The following is a 17,227-nucleotide window of genomic DNA, read 5'->3' as shown; positions in this document are numbered from 1 at the left end:
TCCTGGACATCACCAACTACTACCATCTGTCTATCGTCAGTAACGAACGACGCGTAACTCAATGGGAATAATGTAATTTGTAATTAAAAGTAAATTAAGAGAGAGCGCAGTGTGCGAAGAAGTTGATACTGTGGCCTACATGAAGTCTAAGGTTTGATGAAGTATCGTCTCGTCGAGTAGCGGATACATAAGTGAAATGAAGGAACAACGCCGACCAAAAGGGAGTTGTGAAAAGATGTAAATGACGCTTCGGCTTCTACACGAAAGCCTTATTCACTAAGCGATAAAAGCCCAGAACACGAAGCTGAAGTGCACTGTGACGCACTTAAGCTTTTTTCGCTGAGTAAATAAGGCTTATTGTGCGGAAGCCGAAACGTCATTTACATCTTTTCACAACTCCTTTTCACTCATGCCGTACTCTTAAGTGCTGCAGAATTTGACTTGCAAAATGGCTCTAGCACTTCCACCGACTAAGTTTCACAGACATAGTAAACCAAGGTGAAGCATAGATTCTAATTCTCGTGGTAATTTTTTTATTTTCAGCGCCTTGCAGTGCATGGTGTTGGCAGCACAAACTAGAAGCGCTTGTCTAGATTTTCGGGGCTTACTATTGGACATTATCTTAGGAGGATACAGGATACAAACAACATAGTCTACTAGACGACTTGCTGAACATGCATAAAAGAAAATAACGCCACATTAAAGATAGTAGGAAAGGCCCATTGGATAAGGAATAAATGTATCACACTACAATGATGACGTCACCGAACAAGGATGATATCATTTAGCAGCGAACATAAAACATTCAAAAGAAACAAAATTCAGCGTCCAGTGTATTATGAGGCTCATACTGATCCAGCTAGTATTTGATGCAAAGCGAGCTTTACCACAAGCTTCGGTAAATGCATTCACCTCCAGCTTGTCATAGTTCTTTTTTTGTGCGTGTTCGTTGAAGGGTACAGGGTACAGAACACCCGGCGGCCTAACGTTTCTTGCGCTGTGAGATCATGGTGCCTTCTGTTCGCGCTTTGAGAATCAGCGGACACGTAAACTGCTACGGTAGCACAGTGAGTGTGAATGTCCAGCCTCCTCTGTGCATCGTCAATGAGCTGGTGAACGGGGTTCGAACCATAAGCAAAAAAGAAAGAAAGAGTGGCGGTACGTTATAAAGTGAATAGGTGGACCACTGGCCGCAGTACATAGTGATAAAAATGAGGTTTTGCAGAGTTCTTAAAATTAGGCGCTGAAAAGTACTTGAAATCCACCTTTTAACGTAGGTTATGCACCCTGGGGGACACTTACCTGCGTGACTTTAACTGCTTGAAGTTACTAAAGTTTGAGGTGGGAGTATGCTAATTTTGCCAATAGTAAGCATTCCGTATATTTATTGATCGAAATGTACCCTGGGACTGGTTGGTTTGGGTGGTTTATGGGGTTTAACGTCCCAAAGCGACTCAGGCTATGAGAGACGCCGTAGTGAAGGGCTCCGGAAATTTCGAACACCTGGGGTTCTTTAACGTGCACTGACATCGCACAATACACGGGCCTCTAGAATTTCTCCTCCAAAGAAATTCTAGCCTCCGCGGCCGGGACCGAACCCGCATCTTTCGGGTCAGCAGCCGAGCACCATAACCACTGAGCCACCGCGGTGGCGTACCCTGGGAAGTCCTTTAGCGAACTCCTTTTTAGGGTCAGGGTAGTACCCTGGGACTACCCTGACCCTAAAAAGGAGTTCGCTAAAGGACTGTTTACTCCATTTATTCTCCCTTATGGCGTAATTCAGGTTTATAATGTATAAGCAGTGAGGACGCGTCTTAAGACGGACTTGCACCCAGCACTAAGCCCCTTGAGGAACGACGAACAACCTTTACTTTTTCATCGCAATATTAATGATGATTGTTAATAATAATAAACTTTGTTAACACGAGATTTCCACAGCACCAATACATGATTGTTGAAGTGATCTAGCGCAACATATAACATTCATGTTTTAATACAGCATATAACATTGTTTTTTCAATTGGCATTGCACAATCTCACCTTGACGCATTGCAACGCAGGAGGCTGAATTCAGTGTGCCGTCCGGGTCCCTGGGCTTCAGTGTGGGCATCTACTGCGCCACCTCCATCACCTGCATCGCGCTGCTCATGATGCGGAGGATGCTGCCCTTCTTCGGGAAGGCCGAACTGGGGGGACCTCGGGCCCAGGCGATCGTCAGCGCCCTCTTCATGGTCTTCCTGTGGATCCTCTACATCCTCCTGTCGGCGCTCAAGGCGTACAAACACATCTGAGGAAGCTGACTGACCACACAGCGCTCTTTGAGCGTATACCAGTCGCTACAGCGCGTTTCAAATCCCGGGCATAACATGCAGCGATTTTTTTCGGAGGCTAGCACACGAGGGGCCAGTACGTCCTCTGATCTTCTGTGGCGCCACCTATCAGCGGGGTTCTGCAGCTGTTCTTTATTCAGGTTTTTCAGAAAAACCGTGCAGCTGTTGAGCAGAAAACAGCGAGTCGCAGGCTACTTTGTTGCTCTCTTTCTGAAACAGTTACAACCCCATTTGGCAGAGAAAAAACAATCAACCGTAGCTATTACAGGACTTTCCAAGTGGTAAACGGCATTGATGCTGGCGTCGCTTTTGGTGTCGCAGTTGGGGTATAAAACTGTCGCGAAGACCTGCTCGCTGATGCGAGATTATCCGGGGAGGGCGTTATGAATAGTATTGAGCGTGTCCTTTGAGGTCACGTGATTCAATGGCGATGGCCTGTGACAACGTTAGAATGGGTGCCGTCCTTGGGTGAAAGGAGGGGGGGGGGAGATTGAAATCTGTCCCGGAGAAGGAAGCCCTGTAGGAGAACGACTGCGTTACACCGCGATGTTGTCGATCTCTGCTTCGAACTCATAGCGTCACTCATTATATCATCCTGCTCCTCCCTCCTTCCTCTTTACACCCTTCTTTCCCTTCCCGTACTGTAGGGAAGCCAACCGGAGCACCGCCTTTCCTCTTTCTTCCCTCTCACTCCCATCGCCATCATGACGTGCTCGTTGCTTCGCAGCGCTCAGAACAGATGGCGCCACTTGAGTCTACAGTTATCATGGTGCCCTACTCGTTTACTGTGCAGCGTTCTGTGTGAAGGAAACGCTCCCTTAAGAAAGAGGGAAGCCTTCTGCATTTGCTGCTCTGTCCACGGATGCAGGGACAGATGAGTCCTCCAGGCGCTCTTCACATCCGGCGCATGGACCAAGTAGTTCCGTGACCTTCAGTGTGTGACTGGGTAACTGGGTGTTAGAATGCTTCTGTTGGCAACGCTGGATATTGTTGAGAGTAAGCACGTCGGTTTGCACTTGAACGGTGCTGAATGGAGATGTACTACGCCTGAGCAATGCGAACAAAATCTGTAGGAACTTTTCAACACATCCAGGCCTTCGACTCATGAAGGGGCTCCTGTGAGCTTTACGAGAGATTTCTTGTTGTACGTGAAGCATTTAGCGCGTCCACAGACGCTTAGCGTGTCTGCTTGCCTGTTTCAACACCGAAAACATTTTCCGGATTTCGTATTTAGTACCCTCGATCAGTGCAGGTGAAGAACCCTCAATATGTCGAGTAACTTTCTAACGATTCATCAAACGCTCGAGTTGTCGAGTTTGCCGAATGCCGCATGATACCATTTGCGTTGGTGTACGCCATACTCAAAACCATTGCCAATATATATAAGATAACTGAAACAATTTAGATGCATCTCCGTAACCAGTACTGCCGTCTCCGCCTTGATGCCACCATAGTCGTAAACGTATGCTTAGTAAGTTATAACCTTGTAAACTTTAATGTGTGCTGAGGAAAAGAAACGTCCATTTTCCTCTCGCAGGCTTTACCATGGTTCAGGGTACTCGTCGTGCATAATTTATCACAAAACTTCATCATGTAAATACTATTTTGTTATCACCTTTCGCTTATCATCAGTTCTGTTCTTGCATACTGTGTTATTGTTTCGCCCAGGTGATCGCACTACACCTCTGTATTACGGCAAGGCTCAGTATGATAATGTGAAACACCGGTAATAATATTAACAGGTGCGATGTATACCTATTCCGCATTTGCTAGGGTATAGGATGTCCTGTCACCAATAAATGTCGTTAAAAACACGTCCGATATGTTCCGCATTCAAATCGTATTTTTTTTTTATTTTTAAAAACATCAGCAGCGCTATATTCTAACGGATACATTAGGTTATCAATTTGTTGTGACCACGTGCTGTTAATGGGGTACGCAGTTCGGAACGTTATTACTGAGGATCCATAAAAAGTGGAGCACTCTGTGTACTGGTGAATAAGGCATAGCCAAAGAATACCTTGGACTGATTTATTTTAACAGAACAGTGATCTTGGGAAGATTTAGAGTTCCTTATACCGTACGAATTTTTTTCTTTGTAATACTGCGCCTCTCCGTACTACGTACAAATCGCAATTTTCCTCATTTTTTGTTCGTGTACTGGCAAGCGACAGTGTCGTTTGTTAATCGTTACTTAATATCTGTCGATTTGTCGATCACGTAAGCGAGTATCTTATGCTTTTGAATTGCGGGCCAACGAGATCAAATCAAGTAGCTGTTAAATCATGACAGCACCACCGAAAAAACGAGTCACTGAGTTGTCCCTCACCTCATGTTATGTAGCTTATGTGATTTTCGAATGTATCAAACTTTGTGAAACGTCCACTACCAACTGTTGCGCGTGATAAATATTTAAGTCCCACAGAAAGCTTGCTTCTTCTCGAATTCATTTAGCTTTAGTCGTGCCTAATATCACCACAGACGTTGCGTATGCATTTTCGCGAACTTTTTCACTAAGCTTTTGAGCTCGCTGGCTTATTGAAGTGGAATTGAAGCCCTGAAAGTGGGTTCACAGGGTTGTGAGCGCTCGACTCATCATTCTTTAGTAGACATCCCAGTGGGCACTGAAAACTCCCTTGAACGTCCTGCGGACGTTTGGGGCGTCCTGCGGACGTCCAGTGGCGTTTCAGTGTTCATTGGGATGTTTGATCTGCTGTCATCGTGGATATTTTTCAGACAGAGTATGCAGTTTGCAACAGTCTGAAGGTGACTGTCTTACAAGGGCGATCGAAGAACAGTGATGCAAACCTGACTTAGAAGTGGGAAGTAATGTAAACCAATTCCTCGTAGTTGGATTGTGTGCCCCTACACTGTAAAAAATAAAACACCTTTAAAAGAGTTTCCAGGTGTCTATAACTCGCACCCTTGCACCCGGCCCAGAAAGGAGTTTTGTGACTTCAATACATCTTAAAGGTGGGGTGTTTCAGGAAAGAACCAGCCCGAAAATGATAAAACTTGACCCAAAGGTGTTGAGGTGTATCACACACTTTACCACCGAGCCACAGGCGTTTTACGCTTCTTACACCCCTACACCCTTCAGGAAAAAAGCATGCAATGGGTTCATAATTTGTTCCCACTTTTATTACTTTTCTTAAGCGTTCTTTAAATTTACCATTATACTGCCTAAGTAATGCAATATACCTGTATTAGTGGAGCTCTTCATAGCAGTAAACAGGCGGTCTGCACCTAAAACGTTTATTTACAAACAAATCACAAAACTGCAGAAATGTGGAAAATTTTTATTATGAACAAAACACATCCATAAAACAAGGCACAAGAAGCTTCTCCAATGAATTCCTTACTGCCATCCAAAGAACTAAAAATTTTAAGGTACAACAGCACCATACCTGCTTTTATTGGGTTTATGGTGCTGCAAGAATAAGGTTCCATAGCACTTACTCTACCTCCCAATTTTTTCAGAGCAAACAATGAAAAATTCATGCTTGTGCAGCCTTATATACCAGCCTGAAGAAGGCTTGAACTGTGACGCTAACTCCCAGGAATAAGCAAAAAGCAAACTAAAGGCAACTTATGCTGAACACCCATATTCCTAACATTATGGCGCAGTTGTGGAGTGAGCCGCAGTGGTAAGCCTGCTGAGTAGCCATCCTCCCTCGACGAACAGGTTCTCAGCCACCTCAGGATTGTCTTCGGTGAACAGCATACATGGTGCGAGTCTGCATTTTAGACAAAAACAGTAAAATATTTCATACCAGTTTACACTGTTCAATGTTGCTGATAAATTCCAACATATTGCTCATTAACAATGTGTTTTATTATGCATGCTAACGCTAACAGAAAGAAGAAAATCTGCCCATGTGGCGAGCAAGCACCAGCTGTTATTTTTTGAAACATTCCAAAGAGGCCACTGTGGTTTAGAGAAAATTGCTCTAAACGGCATTATACAAACAATGTTTTAGCTAAAAAGCTAGATGTTATGAAATGGAACGAAGGTGGTCAGGTTATGCAATTAATTCTGCACGAACTGCTACAAGCTAGTGCAAACCACTGGCCTGTCTGGAGGGTAAACTGACTATAAAAGGCACAAAACACCATGACAACAAAGACGAAAATAGCGCACTTGAAAATGCTTTAAAATAAACCGAACAACAAGTAATGTGCAAAATTCACTGTAACAACAGAAAGCACAGTATCTGATCAAAGTCAGCAACACAACCCCTTCCATGAGAGTGGTCAGCTGCAACTAATGCAAAGCATGCATTCATTATTATATCAAGCAAGTGACATCTTGAAAGGCAGGCAACAGTGCTAAGTTAACATATCTCCCATGTCTGCAGCCAGTAAACTCAAAAATCCATCAAGAAAGATTTGCACAAGGCCACTAAACTACTACAAGAAAAGGAGCTGGGCCAGTTGGTGCATGAATCTTTGCAAAACCACGCAGGATAACACGACACAGACAAGACAGGTGCAGTGATAACTGAGGAATTCATTGTTTAGTTTGCAATGAATACAGAAAGCATCATCCAAATTACAAAGAAGGAAAGTCATGGAATCGTCATTTTGTCAAATCTGTCGTGATTGTTTATCCAGGTAGTCAATTTCTTTTTCCTTAGAGTTAGTGATGATGTGCTTAAACAGGTTGAACAATTCTTATGTACCATACACATCTCTTGCATTTCCTCAGAATTTTACATTGTCGAAAGTGTGATAGACACTCACAGTCCGATATGTGTCTTGGTAGCTTGCTACGATATCCTTTCTCAGTATTGCCGATATGTTGCATTAGATAAATGTTAACACGCTGACCTTATTTCCCAACACAGGACGCTCCGCGTGGCGGATAGATCTTGTAAACTAAGCCACTGTCGCATGTCGTGAATTTGTTTCTGTGCTTCGTCTTACGCTGGGCTGTTTTTGAAGCACCTTTGCTAGGAGCATTGCGTACTACATTCAGCTACTTTCTATGAAAAAGCAAATGAAGCCACTGAAAAGAACTTCCACAAGCTGCAAAAGAAGGTCAAGCCAACAACTTGACCAAACTAGGGCTGGTTGTGAAGAAGAGTGAGGGCCTATGCCTGAATGCCTTCTTTATGGCAAAAACACGGAACGATAACTGGCCTTTCAGAGTAATTGTCTCTGAACAAGGATCGTGGCAGCAACCCTTAGGGCAGTATCTGCAAGAATTGCTCTCCTAGCTCACCATAGAAGACCTTTTCCTGGTAAAGAAGCCAGAAGTGTCCACATTCCTCTTGAACAGCCGTCCAGAAGGAGTGTCTTCTCATTGTCATCAAGGACTAACATTACACGCTGCCACATTCCACCTTGTTTGAGACGGTAAGAGAAGGCATTGATTCAATGGGAGCAGCATGATTCCAGAACCAATGCAGAATTAATGCTGATAGATTCCTCGAGTTGCTAGCCGTCTGTTATTTTAGTTTAATTATCTGCACATACAATGGCAAGGATTATGCACCAGTTCCTGCGTTGCACTAATTCTCATTGTCCTGCTAGCCTGTCAAGATAGCGAACTATTAAAAGCTTTGCTTATCACCAATTTGATAATGACCTCCCGATTTTTGGACGACTTCCTAGTAATCCACAAGCTTCATAAACAAGGGCAACACAACGGCATTGTTCACATATTCAAGACCTTCTCCGAAGTCCTTGCTGGAGGTACAGCTTCTCGATCTATGGCTGCACATCAGAGGCCCATATGTACTGGTGTTATGTCCCACAGTCGAAAAAAAGACTGTTGCTACTGGCACACTAAAAAATGTCTCAAACAGATTGTTATTGACTGTCAGCAGGAAAGCGTTGAGGCCCAACTAACATAGTTACCTGAAGCTGGTTTCCCGGATGACCTCGTCTGCAGCCTTGGCTTGAAGATAATGAAAAAAATTTGCTGATCCACCCCAACGAGGCTTCAGAAAGAACGGAAGTTAGCTGTGACGGCATATGTGCATGGTATCAGCCACGCGCAAGAGAAAGTGGTCAGGCGAGCTGGTGTGAACTTAGTAAACAAGGTGCCTAAGTCACTGTCGCATGCTGTGGATTTGACAGCCTTCTTTTATACCAGGCTGTCTTTGAAGCACCCTAGCTGGGCGTGTTGCATACTAAGTTCACACCAGCCTGCCTGACCACTTTCTTTAGTGCGTGGCTGATACCATGCACCTATGACCTTAATCACCGTGTTGCCCACTACCCTCCCGGCTTCCACGTACTCCCCTGGCTCCCTGCGTACCATGTGGGCCTGGGTGAGAAGCTGCTGCCTCGTTACGCGGGTCCTTACCGCGTCTTCTCTTCAGGCAACTGAGCAATGTGACCTATGAAATCACGTCCCTGCACTCCCGCACTGTTCCCTCGGCCCACTCCACAAAGCTCGTGCACGTCACCTGTCTTAAGCCCTACCATTCACACCACCTTAGGGCGCCCAGGGGCTGTGCTTCCTTCCGCGAGGCGGAGGGGGTAGTGCTACAGTGCAAGTTGCAAGGCGAAGAGGACGTTGTTTTGACACTGGGCAGTTGACGACAACAGGCACGCTGCAGCTAGCGCTCGGAGTGACTTGGTTTGGGGTGCCTTCTGAGTGCAACCCGTCGCGCCTGCTGCTGAGCTAAACCCCATAGTAATATGCTATGACAGCTACGTTCCATTCTTTCTGAAGCCTTTTACAGGTAGACAGGCAAATTTCTTTATCCTGAAGCCAAGGCTGCAGATGAGGTCATCTGGGAAATCAGCTTCAGGTAGCCATGTCAGGTGGGCCTCAAGGAATTCTTGCTGACGGTCAATACACGAGCTATTTAGGATATTTTTCAGTGCGCCAGTAGCAACAGCCTTTTTTTCGACCTTGGGAAGTAACGCAAGCACATATGGGTCTCTACAAAGTACAGCCATAGATCGGGAAGCTGTACCTCCAGTGGCATTTCTTTGGTCAGCTCAAAGTTAGCAAGAACTTTGGAGGAGGTCTTGAAGATGTCAACAATGACTTTGTGTTACCCTTGGTAATGAAGCTTGTGGGTTACTAAGAAGTCATCCACAAATCGGAAGGTCATTATCAAACTGGCGCCATGCACAGCTTTTTAATAGTTGGCTATCTTGACAGGCTAGCTGCACAATGAGAATTAGTGCAACGCTGGAACTGGTGCATACTCCCTGCCACTGTATGCACACATCATTAAACTTTACATAGGTAGAACGGAAGTAGATGGTTAGCAACTAGAGGAATCTATCCGCATTAATTCTGCACAGGTTCTGGAATTGTACTGCTCCCACTGAATTAATGCCTTCTGTTATCGTCTCAAACAAGGCAGCATTTAGCAGCGTGCAGTCTTAGTCCTTGATCAGAATGAGATGACAACTCTTCTGTACAGCTGTTCGAGAGGAATGCAGACACTTCTGGCTTCTTCACCAGGAAGAGGTCTCCCACGGTGAACAAGGAGAGCAATTCTTGCAGATACTGCCCCAAGGGTTCCTTACTTGATCCTTGTTCAGCGACAATTACTCTGAAAGGCCAGTTATTGTTCCGTGTTTTTGCAATAGCGAAGACATTCAGGCATAGGCCATCACTTTTCGTCATAGCCAGCACTAATTTGGACAAGTTGTTGGCTTGACACAAGTTTTTAGGTTTCGTTCTTCACTGTTTGGCGCTTAACCTTCTTTTGCAGCTTGCGGAAGTTCTTTGCGATGGATTCATTTGCTTTTTTTGCAGAAAGTAGCTGAACGTAGTATGCAACGGGCCAACACAAGATGAAGCACCGAAACAAATTCACAACATGCGACTGTGGCTTCGCTTACGAGATCCCTCTCTCATGCGGAGCGTCGTATGTTGGGAAATAAGGTCAGCGTGTCAACATTTGTCTAATAGAACAAGTCGGCAATACTGAGACAGGATACAGTAGCAAACTAGCAAGACATGTGTCGAACTGTGAGTGCACCCCCCACTTTCGATGATGTAAAATTCTTAGGAAATATGATTAACAGCTCATGCCGAGATATAAGAGACGTGCATGACACATAAGAATTGTTCAACCTATGGAAGCACATCATCACTAACGCCAACGAAAAAAGAAATTGACTATCTGGATAAATAAGCCCAACAGATTTGACCAAATGATGATTCCATGACTTTCCTTCTTTTGTATTTTGGATCATATTTCCTGTATTTATAGTGAGCAAAGCGATAAATTCCTCAATTGTTAGTCAGCGCAGTACCTGTGTGTTCCTGTCAGTGCCCTGTTACCCTGCACGCTGCTTTGCCTAGACTAATATACTATCACATATTAAGAGATGAAGTCTACATCTGGAAAAAGACCACAAGGGGTTCCAAGCTGTTTCCTTTCTGGTTCGCGTTTCCTTTCTTAGAGGCATACATGCACCATGTAGTGAACAAAAGTACAAAGTAGATAAATAGAATTGATCATCTTGCAAATATCACTACTGTAAAATGGTGTTAACAAATGGCCACATTCATCCTTAGGACAGATCCGCATTTCATCTGTCATTACATATGAAACATGAAACTACGAAGCAGCCAGGTGAATGAATACATTTTTCCCAGAAATTTACCAAAGGTACACACAGTGATACCATTCCAGTGGATCAGTTGAGTATGCTGCTCAGGAGCAACAGTATTCACATGGGGTGAATGCTAGCAGCAAAAAATATTGGCAATGCAATACAAGTTTGCATACAAGATGCGAAATAAACGACATGATATGGAACCATTCCAATTATGCAAGCAGAAAAAATTGCATTCAACCTACACTGCAATATTAATTGAGCTACAAAAATATTATAAAGGCTTCTTCAAATCAGCGCACAGTTGGCATTTATATGCCATTGGGTCATTCCATGCCAACTGTTCCAGGCTTAGCACTGAATCTTCTATTTCTTTAAAAAAATTCATGGCTTATTGCATTACCTAGGCAAACATTATCCCAGCTTGTTTTAGGCGGAGTAATTTTTCCCCGTCGTGGCCGCCATTTCATGTTTGAAAGTGATAGCCAAACCTAACCTTGCAAAAAAATTTATAAAAAGAAACGTTCTTACGCAGGACTATGAAGTTTCTGTTATATAAATTAAAGGTATTCCATATCCAATGCAGTAAATTGAACTTATTTTGTTTTAAATAAAACATGTAATAAGTACAAAATATAAAAATTTGAAATCTTTTATCAAATTTCATGTTCTCAGAGTAGTTATTCTATTTTCTAAGCTGTCGAGAAGGCAAAGGTGATAAAAATGTTTCAGAGAGCAAAACATGTAAGGCAAGACAGCGAAAGGATTCTAAAGTTGAGAGAATTTGCTTTTTGTGACATATTCAGTAGTCTACTACATAATGAGGTGATCTTAACTAAATTATGAAAGATAGAAATTTAAACAGTATCATTTAATGGCATTTATTTTTAGTTTATTTGGGGCTCTTTTTTTGTTTTAAGCGAGAAAACAATCTTACAAGTTGAGTCCCTGCGTTCAACATCGACACTGCTCAGTGCTTCCTTTTCACTCCAGCACACTTTTCCACCAGCTGTAAATTACACAAAACCAGCACTCCGCTGCACGAATACAATGGTGTGCTGGTCTTCGATGCCACCAGCTTCGGCAATAAAGAAATCTGCTGAAGGATAGATTTACAAAAAGTAAAAATGAAGGAAGGGGCCACATGGCAGAACGGCTCTCGTTCCTCGACACAGGGAAGCACTGTTTGTGGTGTGACCAATCAGAGTTAAAACCTCTACTACCATGAAAATTATTTAAACTTTTCAGTGGAATGGACTTTTTCACCTGATCACATGGGAAGAGCGCTTGTGACGGCATTGGTGGAAGTGTGAGGCCCCCTGCAGCAACAGAAAGCATTCAGAGGCCATTGAAAGGTTAAATACTGATCCTCTATAAGCTGTTTACATGGGCGGAGAAAACCATTAAGAGTGTCGTAGCTATCTGGGTGCTCCAACAAATGATTCAAGAAAACAAAGGTTAACTCACTAGGCGGTTTACAAGAGTGCTACCATTAAAATAAGCATTTTTCACCACATCAAGCCTTTTTTATCTCTCTCAATGGTGCACGCTGGACTTAAGTCATGCTCGAGTTCAAACTGACAAAATGTGAGCGAACATGCCAGCAGACATGTCAAAACCAAAATTTGAGGAGCATCCACATGGAGCACCGTGCAGCGAAGCTTTGTGTCTCCTTGATGCCGGCTCTAGCGTGCACCGCAGTGTCGAGCAAGCAGCCAGCAATGCTGGGGTTGAAGGTAGACTCAAATTGCGAAATTATTTTCACGCCTAAAACGAAAATTGCTCCAATTAAAATTTTAGAAATGTCACAGCCATTAGAAAATAAATGAGGCCAACCTCACTGAGCCACTGGCGGCTGAATATGCCTCAAAAATATTTTTTTTCAGCTGACTGACATGTCTTGCATTTTTTTCATCTCTGAAACACTTTTATCACATTCTTTGCCTTTTGGATAACCCAGAAAAATAGTTGAAATGACTGTTATGAGAACATAAATTGAATAAAAAATATCAATTTCCAATATTTTTGTACCTTCTTTCATGTTTTATACATGAGTCCAATTTATTGGATATAAAAGCACGTCCTTTACTTATATGAAAAAGTTTCAGTCATGCATAAAGCGTTTATTTTTAACAAGTTTTTTGTAAGACTTAGCTTTGGTATTGCTTGTAAACATAAGACTGTGGCCACGACACGAAACTTCTTTTTTTCTGCCAAGAACATGCTTTAAAAATCTTTGTCATGGTAATAAAATAAGCCATGATTTTTTTGTTTCTGTAGGAAATCAAGTGCAGTCGAGTACAAAAGTCTGGATAACGTGGCGTGGAATCACCTTATTCAGTATTGCACAGCAACACAATACACAGCCTACTTATCACCAGGCATATAGCAGCTTCCATATAGGTCAATAAATTGGCTGGGCTGTAAGAGGCTTCTGTAACACTAGAAAAATTACAATTACAAGTTACAACGAGGACACCAATCTGAATCTTTACATTGTGCAGATGTATAACCGTGACACTGAGAACTCCCACTCCCCTACGCACTTGGATGGTGGTATTGTTCCTGCCAGTCTACCAAATATAGTCCCCGCAATATAATGAGTCTAGCATTTTGCCCTCTGTAGACGTGAGCAGGAAAGGAGACTTAATGCAGGTAATAACAAACATAAGCATCCTAAGAGCTTGGTAAGCTTGCAAAATTTAAGCTTGTTCGGTTCCAAAGATATGCAATAGCAACCTGAATGGTCATTCATTCAAACCATGCGAATGCATGGGTAAAATGGCTCAACAATGTAAAAGGTTACTTTCTTGAGCTAGTCGGTACATGTTTGTCAGCATGAAGGGCACAGCATGACTATAATGGTATGAAAGAACAAGACAGACTAGGCGCTGACTCAAGACTGACGATCTTAATTGCTGCCACACAATAAACAGGTGAAAAAAGAGTATAAACAGCATTTTTTTTCGCGACAGTTTGCCAGCTTGCAAAACATGTGGCACTGCATTAAAGATTGACTGCGAAAGGCAAAAATGCTGGCGAATAAAAACAAAAAAAAATGTTTAAAAATGTAGAAGAAACTGTTACCCTGCCGTCTAAGCTGCTGAGGTAGCCTATACTCCGTCTCACAAGATGTTTGCAGCACTACGAAAGGTAGAGCTCTCTCGTCCAATCAGGATGGCGCGCACTAAATTAGTGTGTTCCTACGCGCCTGTGGCTCAATCCACCTGATGTCCAGGTGGCTTCTTTCTACCTCTAGCAGGTGGCACTTGATGTCTTTTTATTCTATTTTGGTTTGTTTTTGGACAGGCGGACGCCCGTTCCAAAGGGACTAGCCCCACTTTTTTTTTTTGTCGCAACCTGTTCTGATCAGTTCCTCTGTTGTCGCGAAGCCACCTGCTTCGCCTGCTTGGGGAAATAGCGCACTGTCGATGTAGAGCACACAGGAGACACAACAGACTCGACCGACGCCATGTTGGAAAGTGGCAACGCATCACTACCTCGCAGCAGGACTCCGCAGAGCTGTGTCCGTACGGGCTTTGTCTGGTAATATCACCAGTGATTGAAACACTCCCTACCATTTAAATATACCTGTCCAAACCATGTTTTTAGTTGCAATGCTTATTGTTTTGATTAATAGTCACACGCTCCTCAAATATTCGAGGGACTATTTTCCGCGTTTCTGCAGTCCTGATTGGACGAGAGAGCTCTACCTTCCGTAGTGCTGCAAACATCTTGTGAGACGAAGTATAGTTCTTTGCATCTGAGCACAACAGAATGTTTGCAGATGCATTTGTCTTGCTCCTGACGGATAAAACGCATCAACAACAATCTCCCGCGTGTGCTGGTCCTTATGCGTGTACAGTATGGTTGTACGGCTGAAAGCAGAGGTGCAGTTTTCACACGACAGCCAATATTTGACCATATTGCTTTCAGGAGGTGGTTTTAAGGGGCTCTTGTGTTCGCTCAGACAGTCGTTTAGGCATGTCCTGTTTGACTGATAGAGCACGTTCCGCGGGATAGCTCACTTCTGTGCGCCACATTTTTGGGGCACTTGTACATAAGAGAATTCTCGGTTCTTTTCGCATTCTGCAGGTGGCAACCCTTCACGGTTGACACTCTTGCGGAGATATTGCAATTTGCTTGGAGCAGAGAATACTACTCGCACACCAGGCCTAGCTCCTATTCTTTTCAAATTGTGAGACACTCGCGGAAAGGACGCGTTCACAAGCAGAAGTACACAGGACTGTGTACTTCTCCTGCTTGTGAACACATACTTTTTGAGAGGAGGAGATTAAGACATTATGTGGTAGCGCACTTTTTATCACCAAATGCTAGTACCAAGTTCGCAGGGATATGGTAGCCGCAGCTGGCAAAGGACTGCCTTTGCCCTGCAGTGGGTGTAATCAGGATGATGATGATGACGAGAAAACTACGTTTAACGACACTCAAACTGGTTTGCAATAACCCCATGCTGACAACGAACTAGCAAGGATGTACAAATAAATGAGGGCATGGTTAGGCTATGTACCCTGTTTCATGAAGCAGCCTGATGAAGGAAAGAAGGGAAAATGGCCCAAAAAAGAACCTAGCATACAACATAAAAAGAAGCTTGCAGCAAGAACTAGAACACACCTTTGCTTCCATACTGCTCGTGAATATTTCCCAGCGGCAACAAGGTGCAAGCTGTGGCTGTGGACTCCCATGTGGATGTAGATGTTACCCCTGCAGACATCCATTTAATACCATCACGATTAGAGGCCGCCAAAATTCAGAAATTAGGTCACTACGGCCAAACAATGAAGCTTTTAAAAACTTGAAAAAGCAAGCTAAATATACCTAGCTGGCACAGCACTGGATTCTTTAATCTGGATGCCGTTCTAAAAACAATTAAAAACCAAAATAGATAGCAGCGTCAACAAATTTATACAAAAACATGGCCTGATGCACAAACGATCAGTGGTCAGCGCCTGCAGCACACAAAATTGAAAGCTTATCTCAGACGTCACGCTGACGCAACGCATTTTACGCACAGATACGGAATAGACCTTACGCACGGGCAGAAAAATTACCACGTGCAGATAAAACGTAGGACAAGGAATTTGACGAAATAGCGTTAAACGGCTTTAAATTGGACAGAACACACATACTAGAGCTCTTAAGTAGCATGAGGCAGTACTCTGTAACATTCGTTTCGTCAAAACAAAAACAGCTCTGAGTAGAATCATTCTCGGCGAACTCTGTTCAGTGCTGCTTCTCTTCCTGGATACATGGAAAGAGCTGCCTGTCTGCAGATCTTGGCACTTTGGTACTAGAAGCGGCAAGTCTTGAGGCCGCTCTTCCATAAAATATGCTTTGAATAATGCAAACCAGCATGCATGAAGACATAGTATTGCTTACCATTCGAGGCAGGTGTGTAGTCGTGCCGAGCTGATGAAGTGCGTCTCCAAGTAACGGCAACGCTAGTTTTTCATTAACGCCGACTTCAGTCGTTTCTACATTACAAAATGCATTCTGGTGCATAAACAGCGCACATTATAACTTCGCCCGTGATTTCTGATATCAAACCTTTAAACCGTGAGCGAGCGCCGGCCTTTCTGCCAATCTACAACAAAGAAACGCATTCGGCAGAGCCTCCAAAGGCTGCTTCTGTTCCGATACGTGAGATACGAGTACTTGGACAGCAGTGAACGAACCTACGCACTACTCCAGTTATATATGCACAAAAAACACTTCAGTTCAACACGGTACCTCGAAAAACGCGGTCGAAAGCGCAGTTCACGTCAACTGCTGAAATCCGCACACCACGACCGACGCCACACCGTACGCAACAGGCAGGAAAAAATCAACAAAGGCCCGACGGTACCAATGGCCGCCTAGCGGCGGAAATGTAGTTTCACTTTCAGTTTCACTTTCAGTTTTGAATTCAGTTTATTGGGTTTTTTACAGTGCGTACGGAAGCTAGAATGTATTTGCATCATCGGAACAGCATACGCAACGATTGCCAACCGTTACCAGTTACGGAAAATGCGAAGTGATTAAATTAGATATATTTCTTCGTATTCAAAAGTTACCATGAATTGGCCCCCTTGCCGTTTCTTTCTTTTTACGTTCACTCCAGCGGCTGCATTTCGATGGTGGCGAAATATATATAAAAAAGTGTAGCCTATATCGTCGTCGAAAGTGGAGGGAGCATGAAATGTATGGCAGTCACGGCGTAGCATATTTTGGGACGGCACACCCACCGTCAAGCGACACCTTCGAAGGGCCGCACAGGGACGGTGCCAGGGCATTCGTGGTGAGGAGGCTCAGAGAGGTAGAAGATGAGCGGGAGGGCGCTATGTTATGATGGATAGGCA

General features: G+C 43.7%; 1 protein-coding gene and 1 long non-coding RNA gene across 5 annotated transcripts in view; one reads left to right on the top strand and one right to left on the bottom strand.

Annotated features, from left to right (window-relative positions):
* The window catches only part of LOC149348903 (sodium/calcium exchanger Calx-like), a 70,402-nt gene extending 66,251 nt beyond the window's left edge, over positions 1 to 4,151 (top strand). For both annotated transcript variants that reach the window (XM_089541024.1, XM_089541025.1), the window contains exon 13: positions 2,061 to 4,151. In XM_089541024.1, the coding sequence (XP_089397150.1) occupies positions 2,061 to 2,291 (231 nt within the window). In that variant the 3' untranslated portion in view covers positions 2,292 to 4,151. The remainder of the gene's footprint in view (positions 1 to 2,060) is intronic.
* Positions 4,152 to 5,609: 1,458 nt separating this feature from the next.
* On the bottom strand, positions 5,610 to 16,721 carry LOC149348902 (uncharacterized). Of its 3 annotated transcripts, XR_016282532.1 has the most exons (4): positions 16,269 to 16,721; positions 15,504 to 15,593; positions 12,135 to 12,187; positions 5,610 to 6,067 (listed from the first exon to the last, which is right to left on the bottom strand). It is a non-coding gene; the product is annotated as an uncharacterized LOC149348902 (long non-coding RNA). The 3 variants fall into 3 exon arrangements; XR_016282534.1 differs by lacking the exon at positions 12,135 to 12,187; XR_016282533.1 differs by lacking the exon at positions 16,269 to 16,721 and having other exon boundaries at positions 15,504 to 15,910.
* Positions 16,722 to 17,227: the final 506 nt, after the last annotated feature.

The sequence above is a fragment of the Amblyomma mixtum genome, chromosome 4, assembly GCF_055824585.1.
Source record: "Amblyomma mixtum isolate Tamu chromosome 4, ASM5582458v1, whole genome shotgun sequence".
Classification (NCBI taxonomy): Eukaryota; Metazoa; Arthropoda; class Arachnida; order Ixodida; family Ixodidae; genus Amblyomma; species Amblyomma mixtum.
Note: the sequence above shows the minus strand (reverse complement) of the source record. Positions and strands in the feature narration are given on the sequence as shown.